General features: G+C 41.1%; 1 protein-coding gene across 3 annotated transcripts in view; it reads left to right on the top strand.

The window, feature by feature from the left end:
* Positions 1-13,283, top strand: part of fam222ba (family with sequence similarity 222 member Ba) — a 57,332-nt gene that overhangs the window by 35,864 nt on the left and 8,185 nt on the right. For 2 of the 3 annotated variants that reach the window (XM_027132954.2, XM_047809534.1), the window contains exon 2: positions 5,235-5,371. In XM_027132954.2, the coding sequence (XP_026988755.1) occupies positions 5,290-5,371 (82 nt within the window). In that variant the 5' untranslated portion in view covers positions 5,235-5,289. Of the gene's footprint in view, positions 1-4,293; positions 4,463-5,234; positions 5,372-13,283 lie in introns of those variants that run through there. The other variant, XM_027132955.2, reaches the window with a different exon arrangement.

Here is a 13,283-nt window from a genome sequence, read left to right as displayed (position 1 = left end):
AACCTCTCACACACACACACACACACTCACACACACTCACATACAAACACACACACTCACACACACTCACACACACACACACACACACACACACACACACACACACACACACACACACACACACACACACACACACACACAATTCAGAGGCACCAATCAGTGAACATATTTGGAATAGGGGAGGAAACCAGAATACCAGGAGGAAACCCCAGAACATAAAAACACAGGCCAGTGGCTGGAATTGAACCCCTAATGCAAGAGGTGTTAGGAAGACGTGCTAAATTCTAAACCCACGCACACACACACACACACACACACACACACACACACACACACACACACACACACACACACACACACTTTTTTTTTCTTTCTTTCTTTCTTTTGCTTTTATAGATATAATTTTATTTGGCCTGTTTCTTTTTTGCTACTAAGACACTGTCACTTCAGTATGAACATGTTAGAATAATAAAGCCTTACTTTCAGGTGTGTCAATCATAAAGCTGATTAAAAATACCATCAGGGTATGAGGTGTAAGGGGTTAAACTGAATAATGGACACAAGTGGTGTTGCTTGGTTTGCTTATTCAGCCTTGAGTTACTTTAGTGCACTTTAGAGTTTCCTTCACTACTAAACCCTCTCTGATCTTTTCTTTGATACACATCTTCCCCATCTCTTTTCTTAGCACTAATTGAGTGGACATTGACCCACTGCACCCTTTGCTAGCTTTAGGGAGCTTGAAGGACATGCACCTGGATAGTGCAAAATAAAAGACTGTGTAAATGTTCAAGGGAACAAACAATATTTTCTTGGCCAGTCCACATAGAATTGACTTGTAATTGTGTATGCCAGAGACTGTGTTATTTTTTTATGTGCTGCTTTTAAGTCTTAAGGCCTGCATGAAAGAAAGTGCAAGCGCAAGACTGATTATGTCTTATTGGAAAACCTGGCAGCTTTAATAGTGCGTCTTTATTCCTCATTATCATGCTTGAAAAACAGCCATCCTCTTTCAACACTCTATTCCTGTAACTCGATATCACAAGTCCCCTAACACCCCCCACCCCACCCTCAGTCCCCACCATCCCTTCTTCCCCTTCATCTCTCTTAATCCTTGTCATACTTGTTCAGGAAAAAGCGTTGGCACTTCATAGATTAAACAAGGCTGGGGAAAAAATACAGAAAGACAAGCGGCAGAAACGGAGCCACGCGCACCTCCAAATCCTTCAGGAAGCAGAACGAACACGTCAGGCCAATTAGAACTAATGCATGGTGACGCAGGGAATCGAGGGCAAGAGGATCGGTGCCATATGGCAGGACATGCTGGAAATCAGAAAGGAAGGAGATTCAGGCTGATGAGAGAGCTGTTGAGTGAGGACAGAAGCAATAAGTATGTCAGGATAGGGCGAGAAGGGCGGACACATGGACAGAAGTTAAAAGCTTATCTCTGCACTCTCACTGTGGTCTTGGAGGTGATGGTCAGCGTCAGGACGGAGAAGCAGCGGAGACATGATGGCTTATGAGAAACCATAGATTGTAATTCTCTGATTCTACATCCATGCACGAAAATGTCACAATCTCACATTAGCTTATGCAAAAATGTTTTCAGGCATAAAATGAATTCATTCAACAATATCAAAAATAAACACTATAACCTAGTGCTGTAAAAAGCTTTATAAATTGCAATTAAATAGCTTAAATACAATATTAATTGTTCTCTAAATTTTCACATGCCTATATCCTACTTAAGCCTAGATGAACTTTTTTTTTTTACTTAATTACCCATAATAATGTATTATATCTATAGTATTTTTTTATTTCTTAGTGGACACAGTGAGGCAAAATCAGTAGATATTCTCACTGCATAGAATTTAACATAATAATGATGTATGTATGTAGGCAGATTGGCAGAAGCTGGCAGCCAATCAGAAGAGAGTAAAGTGTAAACAAACAGGAGTGACGGTGTATGATGTTCGTCATTTCAGGACTGATTTTTTTCTTGAAAGCGTGGTCTCATTTTGTTTGAAGGTAACGAATGATAGTGATCCGATTTATCCACATTGTGGAGTTTATATCATTATCTTTGAGTTCTGCATTTTGTTAAATTGGGCAAGAGAAATACTTTTAACATTTATCTGTTTATTATATACTGTGTATATAATGTGCTCACAAATAGGCTGGCTAGTGGCTAACGTTTTTTGGGGGTTATTTCTGTTATACATGGAATATATTTGGTATGAATTGTCACTGAATGTATATTGCATCCACCCAGTGGAAATGGCACAACACAACAGGTTACAAAATGTTCTTCTGCAAGCAGCTCAAATTCGAAACTTGAATCTCACACCCTGCTGTTTTAAGTAACAATCATTCTGACAGTCCTAATGGAAAATACATTACTTCATGATGGATGAAAATGGCGTTGTTTTCCAAAAAAGCAAAGGGTCTTACTGGAAAATGTAGTTATAATGTAAGACTATAAAAATCCCCAATCGAGCTGCATCCAAATCATAGCACCCTGACCTGAATCGAAAACACACACACTCACACATACACACACACACACACACACACACACACACACACACACACACACACACACACACACACACACACACACACACACACACACACAAAATTGAATCAAATCATGAGGTCTCAGGAGATTCCCAGGCTTACCAGAGAGAAGGGAAATGGAGCTAGAACATCACAAAGAGGAGTGACCTTCCCAAATGTTTCTGAGTCTATACCACTAAGATCTATCTCTTTAAATCCTTCCCAATGCTGAGGTTTTTGTCTCTCTGTCTTTCTTCTAAGTGTTTGTGTTCCTAACTGCTTTCTGGTGCATTTGTGCATGTGCAGCTCTGCTTCATTAGTGCTTGTTTTCACCCTCACTGGGAGGATTTAATTGAGCCATCGTTCTGACCTTTATAATCTCTCTCTCCCCTGGTCCAGGTCTGTGCTCCAGAGCCCTCAGACAGCGGGGTACATCCCTGTTGTGACTGTGTGTTGGATAATTACCTCTCGTGTGAGGTGTTTGTCTCCTTTTAGTTATTTCTCATCCTTACTTATTGAAGGGTTAAAAAAAGCGATGGAAGGGTGGGCAAGAAAATGCGTCTGCTAGACACAAATGACCAGCCATTAGCGTGCCACCGCTGCTTTTGTTCCTTAGGCAAAGCGTGTCTGCTGCTGTGAATACTGTAATTGAATTGACTGGGGCTGCGAGTGAACGCCACCAAACCTCCTTCCTCGGCTTAGAAGCATGGGAACCCTTGATAACGAGAATTTCATATAGTGATCAAACACACACCACACACATGCACACATGTACACATATGGTTAAAGTCCATGGTTGCTGCTTTCAAATTGCGGTTGTGGGTTTATAAAGACTCTATGAATGGTTGGACCACTGTTTTTCTACTAAAACATCTCTCACAGCGCTGAGTGATTCATTAATGTTTCCACAGTACTGATAATTTTAGCCATACAGAGACTTTTTACAATATTTCACCAAAATATCTGAGAAAAATGTTGATATTTTTGATTGTTCTGTCTGGTTTCCTTTGACATTCTGCATTTACTTTGTTCTGTATGAAATATTTAGCAGCTACTATGTATTAGCTAGCTACATTTTTAGCCTCAGCTTCAGCTAGCTTACAGGTACTTAAAAATATGTAGCTCTGTAAGCAGTATCTCTTTAAAGAAACATATTTCTTCTGATTTACATGGTCTTTGATCTTAGCTCGTCTCTCACGCAGCATTTTCATATATAAGCAAATAAAAAGGATTGTTTCTATGTACAAGCTAACTAAATTGTTAGCTTCAGCTAGCTTATGTGTACTTAAAATATGTAGGTCTTTAAGTAGTACCTTCTAAAAAACATATATTTTCTGATTTAGATGGTCTTAGTTTGTATTTAGTTTGAATTTTGACAAAGCATCTATAAATATAAGCAGTTTAAAAGACTAAATGCTTCAAGGCACTAGCTAGCTAAATTGTTAGCCTCAGCTTCACTTAACTTGTGTGTCCTAAAAAATATGTTTTTTTTAACGTTTGTTGTGGTTTAGATAGCTTTGTACCTTGTTTCTTTTACACAGACTTTTTGAAGTGTAATCAGAAGAAAACATGTAGATTCTCTTTACTAGCTAGCTACATTGTTAGCCTCTGTCTAATTTAACTATCTGGTGTGTGCTTAAAAATATGTAGTTCTCTCTCTAGTTTTGTTCTGATTTAGATGTGCGTCATCTCTTACACCTTACTGAAAAATCTAAGCAGGCATTGCATCAACATGAATGAGCTAATCTGAGTAGATGAGGAACTTCCTATACTTCCCTGTACTTTCTCAAAACGAATCGATGTACACCCACTACAGATCATGAGACATGATGGCCATGGCAGATGGATGGGTAAAAGTCCAGTGGAATAGAAGAGGAAACTAGGCTATGGGGATTTGAAAATGCAGTGGGTGAGTGAGAGAGAGATTGGAGCAGAGAGGTTGGATTACTCTCGGCTGCTGGCCCTGAGGCCCCGGCTCTCCACGGCGGCCATGCTGCGTTTGAAGTTTAATTAAAGTTTAGATTGGGTATCAAACGTGGCCTCACCTGCTTCGAGTGAGGGAGCAGGGTCTGAAATTGAAAGGCGGTAGAGTGACCTGTCTCTGATCCATGGGCAAAGCGACTAGGATTAGGTTCTATCTGCATGAAGCAAATGACCGGCCTCAGGAGTGAGCAATGCCATGACTATGTGTCTGTCTGTGTCTGTATCTGTCTGTGTCTGTCTGTGCCTGTCTGTGTCTGTGTCTGTCTGGTCCTGTCTGTGTCTGTCTGTGCTATGGTATAAAGATGTCAGAACACACATGATTTTATCTTAAACTGTGAGTTTTTTTGCTAGTTGAGGTACGTTCAAGTTTGAAGAAATAGCACTGTGCATGTATGTCTGTGTGTGTGTGTGTGTGTGTGTGTGTGTGTGTGTGTGTGTGTGTGTGTGTGTGTGTGTCTGCGTGTGTGTGCTGATCTTTTCGAATTAAAGTTGGACGATATAAAGATATAAGATAAATATTGTGTGTCTGTGCGTGTGTGAGTTTTATTGTACATGTTGCTCCTCATTAACCTGCACATACACTGGTGTAATAACTTGCCTAATTAATCCCCTCTCTCTCTCTCTCTCTCTCTCTCTCTCTCTCTCTCTCTCTCTCTCTCTCTCTCTCTCTCTCTCTCTCTCTCATTGTCTCTTTGCAGTGTGAGGAGGAGTGTGTGTCCCATGTTGCACTAGGAGTGTGAGTGTGTGTGTGAGATGCTGGCCTGTTTGCCAGGGCCAGGTGACCTCTCCCTCCAGCTTCTTCCCCACTCGCAGATGAACACTGGACTTCAGAAATGTGAGTACTAATTGACACATTAACACACACAAATAAATAGATATGTACACTGTAAAAAAAAAATCTGTATTTTTTATAAAATTGACAGAAATGCACCATAAAACAAAGCATTAATGTCAGTGGCCAACAAAGCAGACAGGACTACAGTCATTTTGCTTATTAAACATTACCATACGCTCTGGTGCCATTGTGGCTCTGATCAGGATAAATCACTGGCTGAAGATGAATGAAATAATAAATATACTAATGTACTGTACTGATGTGTTAAGCAAAAAAGTTGCCAGATTTTTTTTCCTCACCAGTTTGCTTTTACGGCATGAATAATGCTTCCTGTTCAGCGGAACAATCCATTTCGATGGCGTCAAGCAGCACATTTTTTTTCTATGTGCAAGGATATGGCCGATACAGAAATGCAATTCAAATCAATAGCATTGTCTCAATGTCAGCTTCACAACTCAGACTTTCTGCATCGGTGTATTTCATGAGCCAACGTTAGCATACTAAACTTTAGTAACCTCTGAAACACGTTGTTAATCAATGGCACATCTGCACTAGCTCCGTTGACCCTATAAAAGAGAGGTTCTTCATGTTGCAGCACTTTAGATGCAAAATTCTAACTGTACCAGTGTGCTGACATGAGCGTTTTATGTAGTACTTCCTGACTCAACTATAAATTGTGTTGAAATGAAAGAAGCGGTACTTTAACAGTCTATAACCTTTTAGTTTTTTCTGTTTTTGGTTGGCTCACAGATTCTAAATGTACAAAGTTCTGACATGAATTATCTTGGTCCCCCCCTTTTTTTCTTGTCAAAAAAACATTTTATCAAAGGTATGTTTTTTTTTTTTTTGTCGATTAAAGAACCCTAAAACATTTGCAGTAACAAGTAACAAAGCTAGGATTAACTCTCAAACCTGTCATTAATTTTACTTGCTAGCTTGAACCAAAAGTCATCTAACTTAACTAGGAGATACAGACGGGTCATTTCTAGTGTACAAGCATTAAATGGCATACTGTTTTATTTTTAAAATCAGGTTTGACATCTCAGTTTGACAAAAAAGCATTAATTATTCATCCAAAACAACATTCCTACAAATATCAAGAGCCACTTTAACAGTTGTGGTAGAAACATGGCATAACATGGGCATAAGCTTGATCAGTTCAGGGTTCAAATCAAATAGTGGCTGTCAATGTTAATGTGCTGTATTGAGTTAAATTCAAGGGTTCAAAGGTTTTATTTGTCGTCTGCTGTTATTCAGAGTACAAAACGTACTGATATGCAGAGTGGTTGACACTGCAGTAAATAGTAATATGGCCCAGCGGTGTTTCATATTGGACAGTGGTGGCTCAGACTCTGGGTTATTGTTTAGAAGGTTGGGGGTTCAAGCCCCAATGCTGCTGTATGGCCCTTGATCAAGGCCTTCATTTTCTGCTCCTAGTCTGCTGTATCATAACACATTTCATTTCTGGTAAACCTTTTCAGAACTATATATGTATAGTAACAAAAAATGTCGGAACATTGTTGCCTATTCGGTTTAGTTGAAGTCTTATTTTTATTCCAGTTTTCTGACTAGAAATATCCTGTAGCCTGATCAGTAGATCTCACCACTCTAAAATACATCCTAATATCAGTCCTGTACTGGTCACTTCAGAGCAACACAAGTGCATCTGCATGAAAAATGATTAAGAACAAGTAACACTGATCCTGCCTTCGTTTTGTCCACAATTATGTGTTCTTGTGTCAAAATGCCTCAGGTTTATGTGCTCCAGTGTAAATGACACCCCTGAGTGACAGCCAATGCCCAATAAGTACTGCTTTTCACCACGCACCTGTCAACCTCGCCCCCAGTCTCATCACACACACACACACACACACACACACACACACACACACACACACACACACTTCCAGGAAACCCTGCTGCCTGTCCAAGCCTGTCCTTTTCAATGATGTTGAGCACTCGGTGAAATTAGGCGCTGTTGTTCGGAGGCGCAGCAGGAGAGCGGCAGCCATCAACTCCAACCTCCATCACCTCCACACACAGAGAGCACCTGCTGCTCTTGCACTGCCATTCAGCTCTACATCTCTCTCTCTTTCTCTCTTTCTCTCTCTCTCTCTCTCTCTCTCTCTCTCTCTCTCTCTCTCTCTCTCTGTCTCTGTTTCTCTCACTCCCTTGCTCTTTCTCTCTCTTCTCCCGCACACATGTGCTTGCTGTCTCTGCCCTAGCCCTTTCTCTTCCCTCACGCATGCTGTTCTCTCAGCAGCGGACAAATGTGGGTGTCGCCTGACACGACATGTCACGAGATTGGCAGGAGAGCTATTTAGCGAGGAAATGTCAGAGGCCATTTTGTTTAGTCAACAGCCCATGACCGAGAGAGAGAGAATGAGATGAGATGCTACACTCAACGAGGAAAAGAAGGATATAAGACATTAGTTGGTCCAGCTGAAGCACAACATCGTTGAGGCGTAGATCATGTCAACCTTAACTGGCTACCTGGCTACCAGCTTCTAAACCTTGAAGTTTGCAATCTGAATCACCTCTAAAAAAATAAATAAATAAATAAATAATATAATCACCATGTAAAACCTTTAGATGTGGTTGGTTTCATAATCTTCTGTGTGTTTGCATCATGGCCAACATTAGCTAACATGGTTAATGTGAGAAAAGGAATTCTGCAAAGAAATAAAGTTTTTATTTCCCTAGACTATTTTTTCAAAATGATTATGTATCCAACTTTTATTCCAAGGCAGAATTCATGCTTTCTATTTCTTCTCTTCTGTTCAGTAATAGTTACATCTCATCACAGCCCATTTTAAATCTGACTGGTCCGAAGGTTTTGATTATTTTTTCTATAACACCAGTGCTGACAGTATTTACAGCTGCATGGATTGTATTAACGCATTTATGTTAGAAGCTCCACTAATAATAAAGGTAGTAGTGGAGAAGCTCCACTAATAATAAATAAATAATAATAATAAAAAAATTATTCTTATTGTTGATATGTTGGAAAATTTTGCAAGATTTATGATAAAGTCTCGATTATCAGTGTTTTGTTTATCAGTAGTATATTTTGTGTGTGGGTGTGTGTGTGTGTGGGTGTGGGTGTGGGTGGTTGGGTTAGTCATTTGTCATTTAAATAGTATATGGTTAAAAATTATCTGGGGCAAATTTGCTCTAGTGTAAGAAGAATAAGTAATTTTGGGATTGATAATTTATCTGTAAAAAGCACACAACAGCATGTTTTTTCCTTACTTAGCAGACACAGACATCAACTTACGAGCTGTTAAAAACAAACAAACTGTAATGAATGGTTAACTAAAGTTCAAATCTACAATTAGAGTTGATTCATTAACACTGACAAAGATCTATGCAGTCAGTCTAGTTAGTTTCTGTGGAAAAGACCTCAAAAAAAAAAAGAGAACATGTGGAGTGATGGATGCTTTGGGCAGCAAACTGTCCCATCATGCACCAGGAAAGCAGAGGGATTGTGGCAGATAATAGAGACAGCAGTGTTCGTGCTTCTGCTTCTGCCTCTGTTTCAAAGCTTGAAGAAGAAGAAGAAAATACATGTAGCACTGTGACACTTGCGAGCGAACATCAGGTAGAACTAAACACAGGCTGGCACTGTTGTCTAAATCACATGTATTTTTAGGTGCGTTTATTTAAAGGTGCGTTCTACGTGTTCAATCTTGTTGGTAGATTTCTGATATTTTTCAGTGTTCGCTCATGGTGTGTGATTTCTGAACCTTGCTTTTGTCATTCTCTTTTCTCATCCCTCTCTCTGCCCACTCAAGCACACACCTTTCCCCTGTGTCTGTGTGTGTGTTTACCTCCTCTGCCCTTCAACCCCCCGCCCACTCCACCCGACTCTCTCTCTCTCTCTCAATCTCTCTCTCCCTGTCTGTGCCATGTCCCCCTGTAGAGTATGTTCTCCTGGGAGGCTGACTGGTGATAATGAGGACTCAATCTCTGTAGAATGGCAAAACCCAGTTAGACAGACAGACAGTGTCAACAGTGGCAGGAGACATCACTCTCCACTTGCAGGGAAAAGCAGAGAAGAGGAGAGGAAGCGACAGAGAGGGCTGAGTGTCACAGGAAAGGAGAGAGCTAAGAGTGTTGACTAGGGGAGAGGGGGATTGGAAGCGCGGTGCTCTGCAGGTGTTTGGCTAGCATATTCATGAAGCGCTTAACCACAGGAACAGCGTGTGTTCTGGTGCATCTGGACTCGGCAAGAAAACACCCTCCGCTCCTCCCTCGGAGACTGACTGATCTCCGGAGGATTCGTTCGCAGTGTGAGCTTGACCCACTTCTGGGCCTCATTACTTATGTGCTCTCTGTCTTTCCTTGTCCCTTTACTTGTTACTTTTTGTGTGCGTCTCTTCTAAGTCGAGACCTTTTTTTTTTTTGTCTGTCTCTTTCTCTGTGTCTGTCTCCACCCCCTAACTCGAGTGCGCTCACATTCATTCCCTCCACGTCTCCTAATCCCCCCAGTTCCTGTCTCATTCTTTGTCATTTTCTCTCTCTCTTTTTCTCTCTCTGTCTCTCTCCCCATCTCTCTGTCTCTCTCTGCTTTTCCCTCCCTGTCTCCCCCTTCATCAGCCGTGTGATTTGAGAATAGCAGTAATCAGACTAGCCCCAGGAGCCCCCATTACCGGCACACAGGGCCGTTCCCTTGCCATTGTCAGTCTCCGCTATTCACTCACACACACACACACACACACACACACACACACACACACACACACACACACACACTCACACTCACGCACACACACCCTTCCAAAAGACACGCCTCTTTCAGCCCTTGGCTCCCCTGCCGAACACATCAGGCCACTCCAACTCTCTTCTTTCAGCTACTTCTGCCTGATCGAAAGCTCATCTTTCACCCACTTCTGACTATAGCACCATTTATACGAGGCTTTTCTCCAGGGAGAATCACTAAGCCTTTATTCTTATTCATTTCCCTCTTTCTCATTTTATAGCTCATTTCCTCTTAGCTAGTGCTCCTGCTGCTTTAAAAAGTGGAGTAAAAAGAGGATGCAGAAAGAAAGATGACAAAGTGACAGGGAGCAAGACAGATTTTTATGCTTCTCTTTAACAGTGGAATTTGAGTCTAAGGCTGCCGTTATTTGGGTTTTTTTTGTTTGTTTTTTGGGTGTAGCCTCATTATTGCCAACGTAAACAATGGATGCTGTATAGCAGTCCATTTTTGGTACAAATCCACTTCTGCTTATTTTTTAATTGATTAGTACCCTTGCATAGTAAATATGTTTAATTGTAAGGTCATTACAGACTGCGATTTGAGACGCAGCCTATGAGAATGACCACAACAATAGCAGCCGATCTTGTGTACCAAGGCAGTGTAGTTACACACATCCCAAAATAGTCGGCGTGAAATTACTGACGTTTTGAAAATACTCTGAAACTTGCCAGGTGTCTTTCAGCTCTGTTGCTTTATCTAGTGGACATAACTTTTAATCCTCCACATGCATGAAAGCCACACCGACATGGGTACGTATGCATAAACAATATTGTTTCCTGTGTCTCTCTGAGAGCCCCTTTCCCAAATCATCACTGACAAACTGAGGTTATCTGTGTTTGCTAGAGACCACAGAAGTCAACATAAGGCATTGACGTTATCATACCTTGGCTGCAAAATCTACAGTCCAAAATCCTGCCTCTGTGCACTGACCAATGGCATATTTCCTTTTATTGGTGCGATTTGTGATACACAATGTTTTTATGCAAATTTGGGAGAAATATAACCTGGACACTAATTTGATGACATACAAGATAACCTTACAGCCAAAAGTTGTATTTGGCTGTTTAGGGATGATGCTTTGATCTCTGTCTTCAAGAAGATTCCAAAATGTCCTTGACGGTCTTCCAGAAGGAAAGTGGATACTCACATTCCAGCTTTTGCTTATCAACTGAGTATCAAACGACATTCTTCACTGGAAAGCCGCTTAGTCTGGAACTAAGCTCGGTATGGAAATTCATTCTGTGTCTTTGCCGTAACGGTCAGGAGTGAGAATGCAGATCTCAATCTCTCAGAGAGACTGAGAGAGAGAGAGAGAGAGAGAGAGAGAGAGAGAGAGAGAGAGAGAGAGAGAGAGAGAGAGACGGGGACAGAGATAGACAGCCACAGGGGGTCAGGAATGGCCTCTTCACTTCAGTGGATGTGTCTCCATAATTGCTGCTTATGGAGACTCCCCTCAGGGCGACGTGCTGCTCATCAGTCTCCATGCTAGCGGCCCACTTGGTGACACACGCACCAACATCTCCAGGGCATCATGTGCCACCCTGACAGAGAGCTAATCTGACAGGAAGCCTGCCCACAGAGAGATGTGGTGGATTTAAGACTGCATTTGCTTGGCCCTTCTTCGGTCGGGTTCCGTCATTTCTTCTCTTGTGCATCTCCTTGTGGCCAGGTAGAAAGCCAGTGTGTCCGTGTCACACCTAATAGACCAAATAGTTGCGGCAGGTGAAGACTGCTACAGTAAATGGCTCTAATGTGCACCACTGAGACCTCTGCTTCGGACAGGAATAGAGGGTTTTCTTGTAATCTCGACCCAGTTTCCTTTACTCAGCTTAGAGATGCTCCAAGCCTGGAGACATGACCAAACCAAAACCGGCTTATCTCTCTTACTTCATCTGTCGCTCTCTCTCCCCCTGCTACGCCTCTCTCTCTCTCTCTCTCTCTCTCTCTCTCTCTCTCTCTCTCTCTCTCTCGTTCTCTCTACCCGAGGCTGAATGCAGTAGTGGGTATTAACTATCAGGCTGTAGCAGTGGGTCGATCACGGAGGTCAGATACGATACTCCACACTTTAATATGACTCTCTATTTATGATTCATATGAAGGGAGAAGAATGCGGCTGGGACTAGAAGATGAAGGGTCAGGGGGGCCAACGTGAAGAAGGAGAGCGCATGAGAGAATATACTTTATAATTCCATACCAAACTATGCCTTAAGACTTTCTATGAAATGAATATTGTGTCATCAGTTCCATAAATTGTTCTCTTATGTCTCACTATCCGTCTCTATTTTTGGCTGTCTCTGCCTCCTTTTTATATAATAGTCATTAAAGTCCCAGGGAAGATGGTGTAAAATATTAAAACATTTGTGTGAGTGGTTTATTAAACAGGCAGAAAACTTTGAATAAAAAAAAAATCTATATGCTGTTTCATGCAAGCAGAGTTAAATATCAAAATGCAAAAAAACAAAAAAACACAGGATTGTTCATTTGCACTATATATTTACCAACCGTTTAAATTTCCGGATATTACATTAGGCCACACCCTCCATGTCAGCTTTCACTCACATGGCTAGATTTCCTGTTCTTGGTTAGCTTTTGACTCGAATGCATAGTTTAATGAGATTACAGTACTTATGACTGTAAGGCTCTTACTGAAAAATCTTTCAAACCACTGAGCGCTGTTTTGTAAAACATTACTCTTTCTCAATTTTACACTATCGCGTCACACCATTTGGTGTCACCAAGAGAATTGGTTCCCGAGTCTGGTTCCTCTTAAAAGTTTCTCATATACAGGACATTTTACTTTGATTTTCTGTAAAGCAATTCTGTGAGCAATGTCTGTTGTTAAAAGCACTATACATAGAGTTTTTAATTGAACCTCTGCCTTGTCATTGATGAATGATATTACATGTAGACTTACACACCCACAGATTATTCATACTTTGTCTTGCATAAGCCTAAAATCAACTTACTCTTAGAATGTATTCAGCAAGTAAGTGAACTGGTGACTCTAAATTGTGTGTGTGTGTGTGTGTGTGTGTGTGTGTGTGTGTGTGTATCAGTCATTGAATCCATTCTGCTTTACTTGTAGTGTTCCTAATTTGTTTCCGGGGCTCCTGTATAAAATTCTAAAGATGAATGAATGAAGTGCAGCCT

This window comes from Tachysurus fulvidraco, chromosome 26 (genome assembly GCF_022655615.1).
Source record: "Tachysurus fulvidraco isolate hzauxx_2018 chromosome 26, HZAU_PFXX_2.0, whole genome shotgun sequence".
In the NCBI taxonomy this organism is placed as follows: Eukaryota; Metazoa; Chordata; class Actinopteri; order Siluriformes; family Bagridae; genus Tachysurus; species Tachysurus fulvidraco.
Note: the sequence above shows the minus strand (reverse complement) of the source record. Positions and strands in the feature narration are given on the sequence as shown.